At 37.5% G+C, this 15,710-nt stretch overlaps 1 protein-coding gene across 2 annotated transcripts; it reads left to right on the top strand.

The window, feature by feature from the left end:
- Positions 1-10,444: 10,444 nt before the first annotated feature.
- On the top strand, positions 10,445-14,215 carry isl2b (ISL LIM homeobox 2b). 2 transcript variants are annotated; one of them, XM_082155333.1, is made up of 6 exons: positions 10,445-10,605; positions 10,920-11,109; positions 11,339-11,598; positions 12,382-12,665; positions 13,026-13,193; positions 13,347-14,215. In XM_082155333.1, the coding sequence occupies exons 1-6, from the start codon at positions 10,548-10,550 to the stop codon at positions 13,461-13,463; spliced, it is 1,077 nt and encodes a 358-aa protein (XP_082011459.1). In that variant the 5' UTR covers positions 10,445-10,547; the 3' UTR covers positions 13,464-14,215. The 2 variants fall into 2 exon arrangements, with proteins under 2 accessions (XP_082011459.1, XP_082011458.1); XM_082155332.1 differs by having other exon boundaries at positions 13,011-13,193.
- Positions 14,216-15,710: the final 1,495 nt, after the last annotated feature.

Here is a 15,710-nt window from a genome sequence, read left to right as displayed (position 1 = left end):
GGGAGCCGCCCATCAGCTGCGCTCAGCTAAATGCACTCACATATGAATATTTCAGTGCCATTTAATGCTCCTGCTGCAGCCCCTGAGGAGCCTAGCATCAATTTGTGAACATGCCGTTAAAAGCCAGGACGTATAATCCAGAGTGAGAGCGGCTCTCCTCCCCACCAGGCCTTCAGTCCCCAGCTACTAGCGAACAGCTTTGGCAACTTTTTCCTGCCAAACTCTGCTGACTTCCCCCACCCCGGTTTAAAAATATATGCATCTGAGAGAAGAAGTAGACAAATGGTCTTGTCGTTTGCCCCCGGTTGGTCAGTTTTCCCAGAGAGCTTGTTGCTGTGCAGTCTGCTGGCAGTGGAGAGGGCAGTGATAGTCTGTTCATCTTCTGGCCCCATGGTGCTGCTGTAATGCTCACATGGAGCAGAAGAGCAAGTATAAAATAGCCACGCTCACACCATCTGCCTGCCCACTAGTCTCATGGGAACCCGAAGCAGAAATCACCACATTTAGATATACACACCTCATTGTTCACTTGTCAGGTGTGAAAACATGAGCACTCTGCACCTCATTAAACAGCTGGAATCCTAATCAATCCTATAACCACGAGTAGAGAGCACAATGAAAATGCTGGTACACCCTGAACAAGGCTTTTCAAGGAGCAGAATCATCAAACTAAAATGTCTCATTTCAAAAGTCAACACATACAATTAGCCTATGGAAAAAAGAAATGGCATAAAATTATTCAGAAAATTTTATAATGGTGCCACTATTCTGAAATACAAATGCATTAATAAAAAAAATGTCCCCCCATATGAAACTTCAGTGAAACTTAATCATTATCAGAAATATCTTTATCCTCCAAATGTGCACAAATGCACAAGAAATGTGTTGTGGATTTCAGGAGCTCTGGGTACATACTGTATATACATATAACAATACATATATAAGATAAATAAGATAATATAATATAAAGAAAAAATAAACAAGTAGGATTAAAAATTAAAAATTATAAAAGTAATATAGGCTACATCTAGATGGATGTCATGTTCTGTTTGTGATTAGTTTCATTTTCATGGACTGTTAGATTGTTTCTCTTCAGTTACATATTCTCTTTGTTGTAGTTTCCTGCCACTCATTAGTTACTATGGACACTCATGTCATCATTACACCTGCTCATCATTAGTTCGTTATCATTGCATGTTTAAGTTCCTCCTTGTATTCAGTTGATTGTCGGGTATTGTTGTGTCTACACGGTTTCATTGTTTAATTTATTTATTTTTAACCATTTTGGTACTCTTTCTCATCATCATCTGGATAAGTTGATGTCATTTTTGTTGTTGTTTTTCATTTTAATTCTTTAATTTTAGAAGTCACAACAAATTCCATGTTTTGCATTTAAAAACCAAATATCCTCTTCTTTAATAAAATAGTATTTGAAGACACAATGGCATTTACACAATAATTTACTTTTCACCTGTAATTTTTCAGTACACAATTGCAGGAGAAAGTTCATGGCCAAAAGTTTTGGCAGTGACATAAATTTTGTTTCGCAAAGTTTGCTGCTTCAGTATTTGTAGATTATTTTTTGAAATGTTTCGGTATACTGGAAAATAATGATAAGCTTAAGTTTTGAGTCAATATTTACAGTGTTGACCCTTCTTCTTCATAACCTCTGCAATTCGCTCTGGCATGCTGGATATCAGCCTCTGGGCCAAATCCTGACTAATGGTGATCCATTCTTGTCGTATTAGTGCTCAGAGTTGATCACAATTTGTGAACATCTACTTGTCCACTCGCTTTATGTGGATTGAACACAGGTTAATGGGGTTAAGATCCGGGGAGTTCCCTGGCCCATGGATCCAAACTTTCAATGTAATAATCTCCGACCCACTTCATTATCACTCTTGCCTTGTGATGTGGTGCTCCCCTGGAAAATGCACGGATCATCACCATATTGCTCCTTGATCGTTGGGAGAAGTTGCTCTTGCAGGACTTTTAGATACAATTCTTTATTCATGACTGTTTTTGGGCAGAATTGTGAGAGTCCAGTCCCATGGTTTAAAAGCAACCCCACACACAGATGGTCTCAGGATGCTTCACTGTTGGCATGACACAAGACTCATGGTATCATTCACCTTTTCTTCTCAAACAGTCAGAAAATACCTTTGCACCAGCCTTCTGCTCTCCAATCCTTGTACTTCCTGCAAAATTCCAGTCGGTCCTTGATGTGTTTTTTTCTGGAGAGAAGTGGCTTTTTGCTACCCTTCATGAAACCAGGCCGTTGTCCAAAAGTTTTGGCCTCGCCATACATGCAGATGGAACTCACACCCACCTGTTGTCAATATTGAACAAGCTCTGCACTGGGGGGTGACATGATTCCGTAGCGGATTCCTCAGAAGGAGACGGTCCTGGCACGTGAAGCCTTCACTGCATTTGAACCTCTCTCATTGAAGATTTTGATGATCTGATAAATTTTTCTTTCAGGTGCAATATTCTTTGCATGTAAGGCCATTTTTAAGGCAAAGCGATGATGGCTGCACATCTTTCTTTGATGATAACCATTACTAAAATAAGAACACAATGACTGGAAGCACTTCTTCCCTCATTTTAAAGCAACCCGTCAGTATATGATTACTGAGTGATACTCAATCACACTTTCCCATATGCTGGTGATATGATTAGTGAAATTATGTTAACTGTTAATTTTGTGCCAGGGCCATAAAACAGTTCTTTGTTTTTTGGCCAATAAAGCTTTTTGTAATTATTTAAAATGCATCTGATCAATCTTAATCTTTTATTAATCTAGAAACTACAAAATCAGCACCACAACATTGAAGCAGCAAACTCTGTGAAACACAAAAACGTTGAAAACGTTGGATAAAAAGTTAAATTAATATCACCATTGTAAAATCCTAATTAAATATGATCTGTTAAATTGGGCAAACATGATTAAGTTTGCAGATATCTTACTTGTATATAACATTTTTCATGGTATGGCTCCCCCTCCGCTCAATAAATTCGTCCAACAAAATCTAAACTCATCCACCAGAGCATCTACAAGAGGGGATTGTAAAATACCATGTAGAAAAAGTAGTTTTGGACAGTCAGCTTTCTCTTTTCGAGCAGCTCATACATGGAATACCATACCCACAGAACTAAGGAACATCACATCAAATCATTCTCCAAATCCATAAAACATTGGTTATTGACATATCAAATATGCTGCCATAATAGAGAATAATGTGTTTGTATTCATCGCTATAGTGCATTCAAATGTGTGTCTACACTTTTACATGTGTAGTGATGATTTACGTGTGTGATACTTGTGTTATGTTTTTTTTTTTTTTTTTTTTTATATACCATCAACCGGCCAGTTGTCCAGATCGGTAATAGTAGTTGTGTTATTACTTATCTATATCTAAGGCTTTCTTATTGATATGTATTTATTGTATTGTTGTAGTATTTGAAAATACACTACACTGCATTTTTACACTACACACACTGTTGTAGTGTAGATTAAAATGAGCCTGTATGGCTAAATCTGGCACATTTACATGTTGGACTTTGTACTCATTTTGATTAATGTGCGTTGTCCCTTTTAAATAAAGAAATCAATCAATCAATCAACAAAATTGATGTCACTGCCAATTCTTTTTGCCACAGCTGTATATGAACAATTGAAAAATTCTGTAAACCTGCATTACAGTTTTTCTCCATTGGTTTGGCTCATTTCTTGAAACAGAAATTACATTCTCAAAACAACATGGACAAACCTCCAAACCACTTGGCAATTGTTCACAACAGAATTGAATTTCTCATTCATTTCATCAAATTGCAAATGTCTAAGTACATCTCTCAATGTCTCAGTACATCTTTGCAAATGATTAAGTACAGGTAGCCTACATTTAGCACAATTTCCAAGTGAAGAGATCTTGTTGATCTAAACTGATTGTTGATTCTCAGTCTAATGGTTGTTCGCTCCAAAACGTGTCAGCGTCATTTCATTGTATAAGTCATCACATGCACAATAGTCTGTTCAATTGTCAAAATTAGTCAAGAACATAATACCATGAATACCATATATATATATATATATATAAAATATTATTGGCCACCGGGGCCCAGGCCAGCGAGGGGGCAATATAACTATGAGTGCTGCCATATCTGAGAATGGTGTGGCCACTCACATCCCCAGTCTTGCCCCATACAATACACAGAAGCTCCCCATCTTCTTGGACCGCCTTCATTTTGATTTGATCCCTGAAAATGAGAGAGGCCTCGTAGGGCCTCGCCTACCACAATATGTCATTGTATGGGACAATGTGAATTTCCACCATGGCCCGCTCATCAGGGCCTGGTTCACTACTCATCCAAGGATGGTCATGGTGTTCCTACCACCTTACTCTCCTTTCCTCAGTCCTATTGAGGAGTATTTCTCCGCTTGGAGGTGGAGAGTATATGAGCATCGGGCTCAAGATCAGAGGTCCCTGCTCCATGCAATGGACGCTGCGTGTGAGGATATTACAGGAGATCAGTGTAGGGGATGGTTGCGAAATGCATGCCGTTTCTTCCCTCGTTGCATCACAAGGGAGAATATACGCTGTGATGTGGACGAGAATCTGTGGCCAGACAGACAGCAGCGTGTGGATGGCCAGGAGGGTGAGGATGGTTGCCAGGAGAGGGAGGGTGAGGACAGCAACCAGTGAAGAACTGTTAAGGCTGATTTATACTTCTTGCTTCGGACCTACGCCGGAGCCTCTACGCTGTAGGCAACGCGTTGGTTTTCATTTATACTTCTGCGTCGTTGTCCGCGTTGACGCGCAATTACACTTGCAGAGGGAGCATGTGAAACCCGAGGGAGCGTTCCTAGCAGACCAATCACAGCGCTTGCGTCCGCGTAGAGTTGACGCGTTGTTAAATTTTTGGAGAGGTGCACGTCAGGGTACGCCGAAGGGTACGCGCGCTACACACAGCCTACGACGTAGCTACGGCGTAAGTTCAACGCAGAAGTATAAATTGGGCTTTAGTTGTGAAACTCCAGCTTTATTTACAGCACTGTAGGCTGCATATCACTTTCATTGTTTTTTGTTTGTGTGTATATATTACAGTATATTATGCTGTATACATTTTCTTTTTACTCTGATGTATGGGAGTTACTTCATGTGTGTGAATGATAATGGTTACAATTTCCTTGGCAGTATGAGTGCAATGTCAAACCTTGGAGGCTACTCTTACCCTAAAATCCTATTTCTTTTTTTCAGTTTTATACACAATTGTATTCTGTTAGCTAGACAAAAAACAGTGCAGTAAGCATTGTCAATGAAGGACTGGGCTAAGACTGAAAGGTGGACATGAGGGATATTTCAATGGTCCTCTGCCATAGTGACAAAACATCTAAACATTTTGACTTGCAGTGCTTACACAATGCCAAAGGGACGAAGCATTTTGGGGGCACTGACTGTTTAAATGAGAAGGAAATTTAGTTTTGACACATGAGTGAACTGTTTTGAGAGAGGTATGAGCTTTTGCAGGTGAACCATGGTGTTGTGCTGAACCATCCACGTTATTTTGGCAAAAGCACCAAGAGTGTTGAGAACGTCCGGTCTGTTTCAAGAAATGAGCCAAAGCAATTGAGAAGGATCTTTGCCATTTTCGTGGCACTGACTCTTTATATGGGAAACAAATTTAGTTTTGAAGCATGAGAGAACAGTTTTGGGAGAGATATGAGCTTTTGCAAGTGAACTATAGTGTTGTGCTGAACTGTAAGACTGTTTTGCCAAATGATCTTAGAGTTTTGAGAATGTAATTTCTGTTTAAAAAAATGAGCCAAACCAATGGAGAAAAACTGTAACTGGTCATAAAATTCTATCTGAATATTCATAAAAATATAGATTTTAAGAGAGTGATTCATATCCATATATCCCAAGCATACTGCTGAATTGAAACAGCTTTGTAAAGATAAACAGCGCAAAATTCCTATTGACAGTTGTGCGGTCTGAAGGGAACATTTTGTTCGGTATTTCTGCCAAAAGAGTTATTTTCTATGGGTTCACATACTTTTCCCCACCCTGCACTGTGAATGTTCACATTGTGTTCAATAAGGACATGAAAATGTCTTTATTGACAACTTGGTTTGTGTGTCATTTTTTTAAACAGACTGCATGTTTCTATTATTGTAAAATGACATCAAATTTTATAACCACTTTATGCAGAAATCAAGAGTTCACAATGATATTCCTGCAACTGCATCTGAAAGGAGTTTGGGAATTAACCCTTGGGAAATAATGTACTGAAAACAATGAATGAACGACACAGGAGTGAATTCTCAGTTTCTCATGGTGGTCCGCAGAGGAGCTGTTACCTTCATTAGAGTGACAGACATATTTGTTACAGCTCTTAATAAATGTGCAAGAGCTGTTCTGTTTTGGCAGGGGCAGAGATACAAGCTCAGCATTTGTAAAATAAAAGGCCAGACTGACAGCAACACTGTTTTGATAATAATGGCACTACTTCCTCTGCCAACAATGCAGAAATGCCCTAAGGCAGCAATCAAAAATTAATACTAATTATTATGTGAATGCTGCATTAAATCAGACGTATGTTGAATTATATATAAGCAACATGATTCTACTTTCAAAGGAGCATGCATAAGGACCTGGGTTTTTTTTTTTTTTTTTTTTTTTTTCATCAGTGTTATTCTGAGCTGGTGGTAAAATTGTCCGTAAGCCATTTATATGAAAACAAGTCTTATCAAGAGAAAAAATAGGAAAAACTATGTACATTTAAAAAATAAAGACAATTGAACAAGAATGACCTTTAATAATAATCATTGCTATTTATGGTCATGGCATGATTTATTTATTTCCGTTTAAAATTGTGTGCATTGAATTCTGACTGTGGTATTGGTTTTGGCACATGGAGCTGTTCTGGGGCTGGCTGGACACACAGCACTTTAAGTCTCATTTCTGATGAGAGCAGTAAATAATTTAGGGCTTAAAGCTGCCATTAGCCACACTTAAACTCTGCTAATGCAGACCCCTGACAGCTGGCCTATCCCCATTGGATGGGGCCCTGGATCAAACGGTTCTGAACCAAATAATGGGCCATGGTAAAGCACAAAATCTGTCAATGGGCATGTTGTTTTTAAATTCTGCATGTTTGTTGGTTGCACTGCGGTATTCCCATTACACAGGAGGAAATGCATTTAATGTTTACATGCATGTACAATGCACATTAAGAATGTACAGGATATTACAATTAAAAACAGTGACCTTGTGGCAGCCTTATAGATATTACTTTTTTTTCTTGCTCTACTGCATTCAGTAAAATAATAAAAAAAACATTCAGATGTAAGAAAAGCATTTCGATTATAAGTAATAAATCTAATGATTAATTCTGGATGTTATTTTTTTCAGTCATCATGCTCTATCCTTATTTCAGACAGTACTTTGTTTGTTTAAGTGACCATGCACATCTCACTTGCTGTAGTATAAGAGTATTAACCTTAAAGGGATAGTTTAGCCAAAAATGAAAAATGAATGTCGTCATTTATTTACTCACCCTCATATCGTTCCAAACATGTATAACTTTTATTCTTCTGTGGAACATAAAAAATGATATTTTGAGAAACGTCTCTCTTTAAAAGTTAAACATCATTAGATTATCATCAAGCAACTAAGAGAAATCAAAACAAATAACAATTACAGGTGTAGGCTTTCAATTGAAAAGAGCATAACACATTCCCTAAATATGGCTCTTAATTAAAATAAAATGTATAAAACAACAACAAAATATCATCATCCACGTTTTTATTTTTTATGTGAATTCATTAAAAGAAGAAGCTTTACCATAATGCAAATTAAATTTCCTTTCTTGAGGTCAGGTGTACAAATTATTATATATTTTTTTGTTAAAAAACAGCAGAAACATCAAAAAAGTCATGTGACTTTGCCTCAAGTCATGTGACTGAATAGTTCGATCATAGCTATAATGCGATCACATGGATGGAAACATTATTAGCCTACCTTGTAGGTTAGGTGAGAAGTGAGAAATTCAGAGTGAGAAACCCGATTTATTTCAATTAATTTAAACATAGGCTAATAATATATGCTAATTAATTAAAATAAAAATGTTTCAATGAGAGCGCCCAATCCCTTAAAAATGGCGCAAACCGCTGCTGTTTTCATCAATACTTTAATACTTTTGATAATAATATCGCATGGCTAACGACAGTTCTTTTATCATCAGAATCTCCCGAGCGCCGCACTCACCTTTCAGTTCAAGCGCTGGGTGTCACTATACCTATAGGCTTCTTTATCGCGGTAGTGGGTTTCAGAGATCGAAGAGGGTATAGAAGAGGAGGAAGATAGCATGGAAGTTGGTCTTGACGAGCAAAGATGTGCAGTACATGGCCGGTTTTCATGCAGGGTAGATTTATTTTCTCCCTGACGAATTGTGGGTGATGGACAGGAGCCAGGTTTTCATTAAGCAGAGGTTAAAATATATTATAAAATGTAAAACTTATTTTTTATTATTTTATCTATAAGCTCATGTGTCATTAGTCCCATTATAAATAGCCCCCAAAAAATTATGCATGTGATTTATCCATTATATGAACTGAAATAGTATACGTCATTGTGACTGACATGCCGTGTTCACATGCTCCTGCATGCAATCTGAAAAAACGGAAATATAAGTTTTGAATAACATACAGTGTGAAATGCATACTGCACTTGCACTTAAAGCGAGCTCTTTCATATGCTTTGCGTTGACAGCACTCGTGTGTCCAAATAATATAATGGGAGACAGATTTTGTGTCTGTAACTGTGTTATTTTGTGCTTTGTATCTCATGCAGTATTTTTCCCTTATTTAAGTTTATCTGCTTGCTAATGTAGAACTTTCCCATAAATTGTGTACATTTTCCATTTATTGTGGTAATCAAATTAACAAAGCCTACTCTAACAATCATTTCATTTTAAGAATTTTAATTCGAAATGGTTAAATTTAGGAAATATTCAAAAATTGGCAATGTAGGCCTGCTATAAACACAGATTTAAAATTATTTATTTAAAAAAAATAAAAATAACGGAGATCTATCTCCCTCTTGGATTTGGTTTTTCGTAGCCTGGGGAAGAAAACTCTCATATTTGTGTTAGTGTGCATGTTGGACATTTGCAACGAAAGACATAGACATGCATAGAAATAAGATCTCTTTGTGAAAAAGTCCTACATCCATCCTAGAGAGTATTATTTCGTTATTTCGTAAAATGTTTTAGGCTATAAGCTTCCTCTCAACTCTGAGAGTTGTGGAGACCTTTATCTATTTGTGTTATAGGTTCAGTTTATTTTCGAGTTTAATTAAATTATTTTATATGTCTCTTCTAACGTTCATGACACTGTTTTTGAATGTCCAAGACTTGATCCTTTATTTGTAATAGCCTTAAATAAATAAATAAATAAAAATGGGTTTTTCATAACAATAGGCTGTTGTTTATATTATGATACAAATCTGACAACAACAATGTGTACTTGCATTTTTTTTTTTTTTTTTGTCAAGCTAAATTTGCCATTTTGAAATCCTACCAGTGCAGAAATGCATGATATAATGTTGACATGGTAGCTTTAAATCTCTCGAGTGATCATTGGGTAGCCTATACATATCAATATATAATGTTGCTTTTTTAATGGATAGGGGTGTGAAAGTGACACTGGTGACAGTGAATGAGTACGGGAGTTTAGTTTTTTTTATTGGAAAAATAGAGCTGATTTCTATTTTTATTGTAATAGGCTAATAGCTAGAAAATGCATTGTGTTTGCATGTTTATTCCTAACCCTTACTGTCCTAAATGAAAGGGCTTTTTAAAGCAAAAACGTCTGTGTCTGTGTAAAATGTGCATAATCATGTGGTAAAACTTTCTAAAAACACTGCTTTGTCGCTTTTAGATTTTGGATTGACACGAATCCAAATTAGGCACCAATAACAAAGAATAATAAAAAAAGTAAAATAGTTACGAATGAGATTTTCTTTCGGGTTTGTGGTTAAACTTTTCAACCAGTAGATGTCACCCTGATAGTAGCCTACTTCGACCTTAATGAGCCACTTGCAAGACTTATCTGACGTTCATGTAGATAGCATAATGTGAATCAAGGAACCCATAAAAAAGTCTACCTCAAATTGCCTAAATCCCTTTTGTTTTTTGCATATTTTCATGTCTTACCTTCCTGCAGCATAGGCTACAAATTAAGATGTTTTCATATTGATCTGAATCAACACGCAGAGTTATCTGATCATGTCTAGGGAGTGAAAAAAAGAATCAATACTGGGTCCAGTGTGACTTGTTGCCCCCTAGTGACGCGTCTTAGTTCGGATTTACGCCTGACGTCACGTCTTGTGCACCAGACAGCTCTCGTCTCAGCCCCTGTTCCTGTGTTTACACCCCTCTCCATCTCCTCACTCTGGACTGAAGTTGCGGGGCAGCCGGGAGCGCGCACCTTCCTTTTCTATCTTCTCTCTTTTCTCGCAAGCGATCTTCTCTTTAAGGCAACCTGTATGGTGGATATAATATTCAGCTCTTCTTTTTTGAATGATATGGGCGATCATTCCAAAAGTAAGCATTTCCGTAAAAAAAATCTGTAAAACTTTATTTTTAAAAGTAGGCTAGATTTTAAATTTGTTGCAGTTGAACATTTATTTTGTAAATAATTCCTGTTTTCAGACCTACTGATTCTCCATCTGCTCTCTGAGAAATGTGACATCTGAGATGTTTTGATTTTGCTCTAGCCCTGTGCTAGTTTTTACACACTCGAAGATAATGATTTCGATGTTTTTTTATTTATTGAGAAAACACTTGAAGGTGCCATCGATGCTCAATAAACTCCTGTATAACAGCTCACAACAATGTTTTTTCTTCTTCATGTGCAGAGAAGTCCGGACTTGCGATGTGTGTAGGCTGCGGCAGTCAAATCCATGACCAGTACATCCTGCGGGTCTCCCCCGACCTGGAGTGGCACGCAGCCTGTTTGAAATGCGTGGAGTGCAACCAATACCTGGACGAGACATGCACTTGCTTCGTACGGGACGGGAAAACATATTGTAAGAGAGATTATGTAAGGTAGGTTTTTTGTTTGGTTTGTTTCTGAAAAACAATTAATTATTTCATAAATCTGTAATCAGTCACTAATCAGATGTAGGCTATTTTAATATTTTTAATGATCAAAACATCTGGCAGTAGCCTAGACTTTTAAATTAAAGTGGATTAATGCTTGTACAGTATTAATAGTGGATTGATGTAATGGTTTTGTCATTGCACATACATTCTTTTTCTTTCCCACATCAAACAGATTGTTCGGTATAAAATGCACAAAATGCACTTTGGGCTTTAGCAGCAGTGATTTGGTCATGAGAGCTCGGGGCAATGTGTATCACATCGAATGTTTCCGCTGCTCGGTGTGTAGCCGGCAGCTTTTGCCCGGGGACGAGTTCTCTGTCCGGGACGAGGAACTGCTGTGTCGAGCGGATCATGGTTTGGCTCTGGAGCGCGGATCAGGCGGCAGCCCTCTTAGTCCGGGAAACATCCGCAGCAGAGGATTACATATGGCAGGTCAGTATAGCACAATTACAATCAACTGACCACCGTCATATTGGACACAACCAAGTATAAAATGGCTAGGATATTGCAATTAAAAACGAACAAATATTAATTTGGAACGGTTAGAACTTTAAGGTCAATTTTGAAACTCATGGGCCTCAGCACATAACCAAAGGCTAAACTGAAATGTAATTATATTGGCTATACTGTGGTAGGAATCGTGTAATGTTACATAATAGCCTAGCTATTACAGGCTGATCCGCTTGATAACTTTGTTTAGTCAACCACTGATAAGCCTGAGCGGTAGGGCTATACGAAAGACGATGGTCTTTAATGCATAGCCTATTTTATTTTAAATAGATAATATTTATATTATTATTACTATATTATTGGTTAAATTAAATGTAATCTTGGTATTGATTATTGACACCTTTCAGAAAGCCAGAGCAATTCATTTGCAGATTTCAAGTTCTATTCAAAGATTATTTGTTGCTGGGATATTCAAAATACAAGTTATCTATCTATCTATCTATCTATCTATCTATCTATCTATCTATCTATCTATCTATCTATCTATCTATCTATCTATCTATCTATCTATCTATCTATCTATCTATCTATCTATCAATAGGCCTATTCAAAATGCCAACGGCTATAGCCATCTATATCACCACGGGTGAAATGTAAATTTTCTTTCAACAGCATTATTGTTATTATTGACATTATATTCGCTATAGCCTGTTTAATGTAGGCAACTTATTCTTTTTAATTTAACATTTAAAACAATTTCTTCAGCCGACCCGGTGTCGGTCCGACAAACTCCTCATCGGAACCACGTGCACAAGCAATCGGAGAAGACCACTCGGGTGAGGACGGTGCTAAACGAAAAGCAGCTACACACTTTACGGACGTGCTACAACGCAAACCCGCGCCCAGATGCGCTCATGAAGGAGCAGCTGGTGGAGATGACGGGCCTGAGCCCGCGGGTCATTCGAGTTTGGTTCCAAAACAAGCGCTGCAAGGATAAGAAGAGATCTATACTCATGAAACAGTTACAACAGCATCATGGCGATAAGACGGTAAGTGTCTTGCTAATGCACTTTGAATGTGAGAAATTTACCATGTGCGAAAAAACAGAGTTTGACCGTTGCGGCTTTGAGTGATCCCTGACACTTGATTCGAGATTATTAGAATTTGGTCTGTAATTCGACTGCAGTGTTGGCTGGAAGCAAATCACAGACTCCTCCTACAGTGTGTATAGTTTGGGGAATTTTTTAAACTCAGTTTTCTTCTCGAACTGTCTAATGCGCTGTATGAATAGTTTCCTTTTAATTATCAAAAGTTTTGGGGGAAATTTAACACTTTTTTCAAGATGAATTCTCTCAATATGAAATGGTCTGTGTGGCTGTGTCCCCTCATCGCAGACTTTTTTGGTTCAGAATCTGCAGGGTATGACGGGCACTGCACTAGTTGCAGGCAGCCCAATAAGACATCACCCTTCAATGCCAGGACACCCGGTGGAAGTGCAGACTTACCAACCACCCTGGAAAGCTCTCAGCGAATTTGCACTTCAGAGTGACTTAGATCAACCTGCATTTCAACAGCTGGTGAGTGAATAAATAAATTGTGCATTTGACGTTTTTCTTTTTGGTTTTCAAACTTTATAATGTAGGCTAGGTTAAGCACAAGACACTACCAGACCAAGACTAGTAGTTGGCTAGTAGTATTTATTTCGAGTTAACTTTGCCTTTCTCTTTTAGGTGTCTTTCTCGGAATCCGGTTCTTTAGGAAATTCATCGGGCAGCGACGTGACCTCTCTTTCTTCACAGTTACCGGACACACCGAACAGCATGGTACCGAGCCCGGTGGAGACGTGAGAGCGACTGCTCGTCTGTTCCCCGGCAAATCATGAGAACAGCTTATATCACGGACGCGGGACAGTTTATTACCATCACCGGACAGCGCTATCAGACCTATCGCAACAACCTGCTATAAGAACAGAGGAACCCTTTTCGGTCAACAAATCCGTTGTGGGCCTCGGAGTAAAAGGATGGAAAGTGACACTCTGCATATAGACCTACACTAAAAGAAGGGACTATGTTCAGTCGAAATGGATATTCGTTATTCGTTATGATGACCGATTCGTTATCTGTGGTTTTTGGACATTTTTTTGAAAAATATCTTTTCAAAAGACTATTTCAGAAATTAGGATTTTTTTTTCCCCCCGTTGTGAATTAATGCAGAATATTTGTGTCTTTGAACAAAATTTAAGTTATTGTTATTTATTGTCACATCAATTCGCAAAAAAAATAAATAAATCAGCACAGACAATTATTTTATTTATATTTGTAATTAAAATGCGTGTATAGGCCTAAATGAAAATCTTTAATTTGTAGACTACAGAAAAATAAGAGTAGACCTATTAAACAGACAATGATAATAGGCCTTATAAGATAAACAATCATATTTGTATGCCATAATTTTATATTATAATTATTACCCAAAAAAAAAAAAAAAAAATCTTTGGAGAAAACGCCGTTTCTTAACGTTCCACTGTTACTTAACAATTGGTTTTAGCAGAAAAATAGGCTACATAAAACGTATGGTTGCACATATTCGTTCAAATCAACTAATTAAATAAAGAAAGAGATAGGCTATATGGCTAATATGATAAATTAGCCTACATAAATTAGCTAATTTTGACGAATAGGAAACATCTTGAAGGTGCCCAACTTGTAAAGGTAGGCTCAATCCTGAATTTAATTATTATTATTATTATTATTATTATCTTAAACTGATGGCCATCTGGTTAAGAGTGATGTCGTAGGCTATGTTGTTGTTTTTTTTCGTGGTCAGATCGCTAACATGATTAGTCCTATTTTTCCTTGTCTAGACAAATGGCTATTTCAGGATCGGTTGTGCTATATGCTTTTGCCATCACAATAAACATAACAGACGCGGAGCGTGAATTGCGCAAATTCACCAAAGTAGGCCTACCAAGAAAAGTTTGCACAGGAAATTATATAGCCTAAATGAAATTGCTTATTGTTCAGGCCAATTCAATTATTTTGTTATTCGTAAACAACCCCTTTTTTTATTCTAAAAGCCACTCATGGGGTAAATTCACGTGAATTAAAAGTTGAAAGCTGTTAGCTGAGCAGAAACACGGTGATTTTATCGATTCACTAATTGTTAGTTCTTACAAGTTTTGAAATATGGCTGAAAATGTTAAGGTCAACAAGACTTTTTCCTAAAAATAATGGCTATATGATCAGTGTTGTCACGCAAGCAATACAGCTAATCAAAATATGAGAAGATGGACTTGAACAGTGAATTGCTTAAGCTTGATATTGACTGACAGGTTTGGGTTTGTTTTCAGCTACTTCTGTAAAGTCCAAACCTTTCTTATTAAATTAAATGTTGCACATAATCTAAAAGATAGCAAAACAAAACTACATAATCATAATAATAGCCCTAACATTTGTTTTTGACAGTAGCTGGCTTTATAGGAGCTTTACCTTCAATATCAAAGTGCTATTGATACTGATGCAAATAGACAAGATAGCCTAAATATAGGCTACACAAGTTCATGCACACAAAGCTTCCTATACTTCTTTTGCTTGTTCTCGTGAGTTAATCAGAGACAGAAAGGAATCAAGGCATTACAAGATGAACCGTTGTCAGCTCTCAGGTTTTGCAACCCATTTGCAACTACATCTAGTGCTGACCATTTGTCATAGGATCATCCGAGCCAGAAATGAGAAGTTGTAAATGGGGTCTAGCTGTGTTGACAATTTCACCGATTCGGTTTACCCACTGAAATAGTATTCTGACGTTTCTTTTAATAACTGTGTGTTTGTGTGTGTTCACACGGATCTTACAGCAACATTTTTAACCTATTTCTTGCAATAGAACTATAAATCAAGCAACCCCACCCACCATGAAGACGTAATAAAAATAATGAATTCCCATTAGAATAAACACACAAGGACACCACACACACACACACACACACACACACACACACACACACACACACACACACACACACACACACACACACACACACACACACACACACACACACACACACACACACACTTAAAAGCATGGAGGGAGGTCAA

Source organism: Leuciscus leuciscus (assembly GCF_965113295.1).
Source record: "Leuciscus leuciscus genome assembly, chromosome: 2".
Taxonomy (NCBI): domain Eukaryota; kingdom Metazoa; phylum Chordata; class Actinopteri; order Cypriniformes; family Leuciscidae; genus Leuciscus; species Leuciscus leuciscus.
The sequence above is the reverse complement of the archived record's forward strand: the minus strand, read 5'-3'. Positions and strand labels throughout refer to the sequence as shown.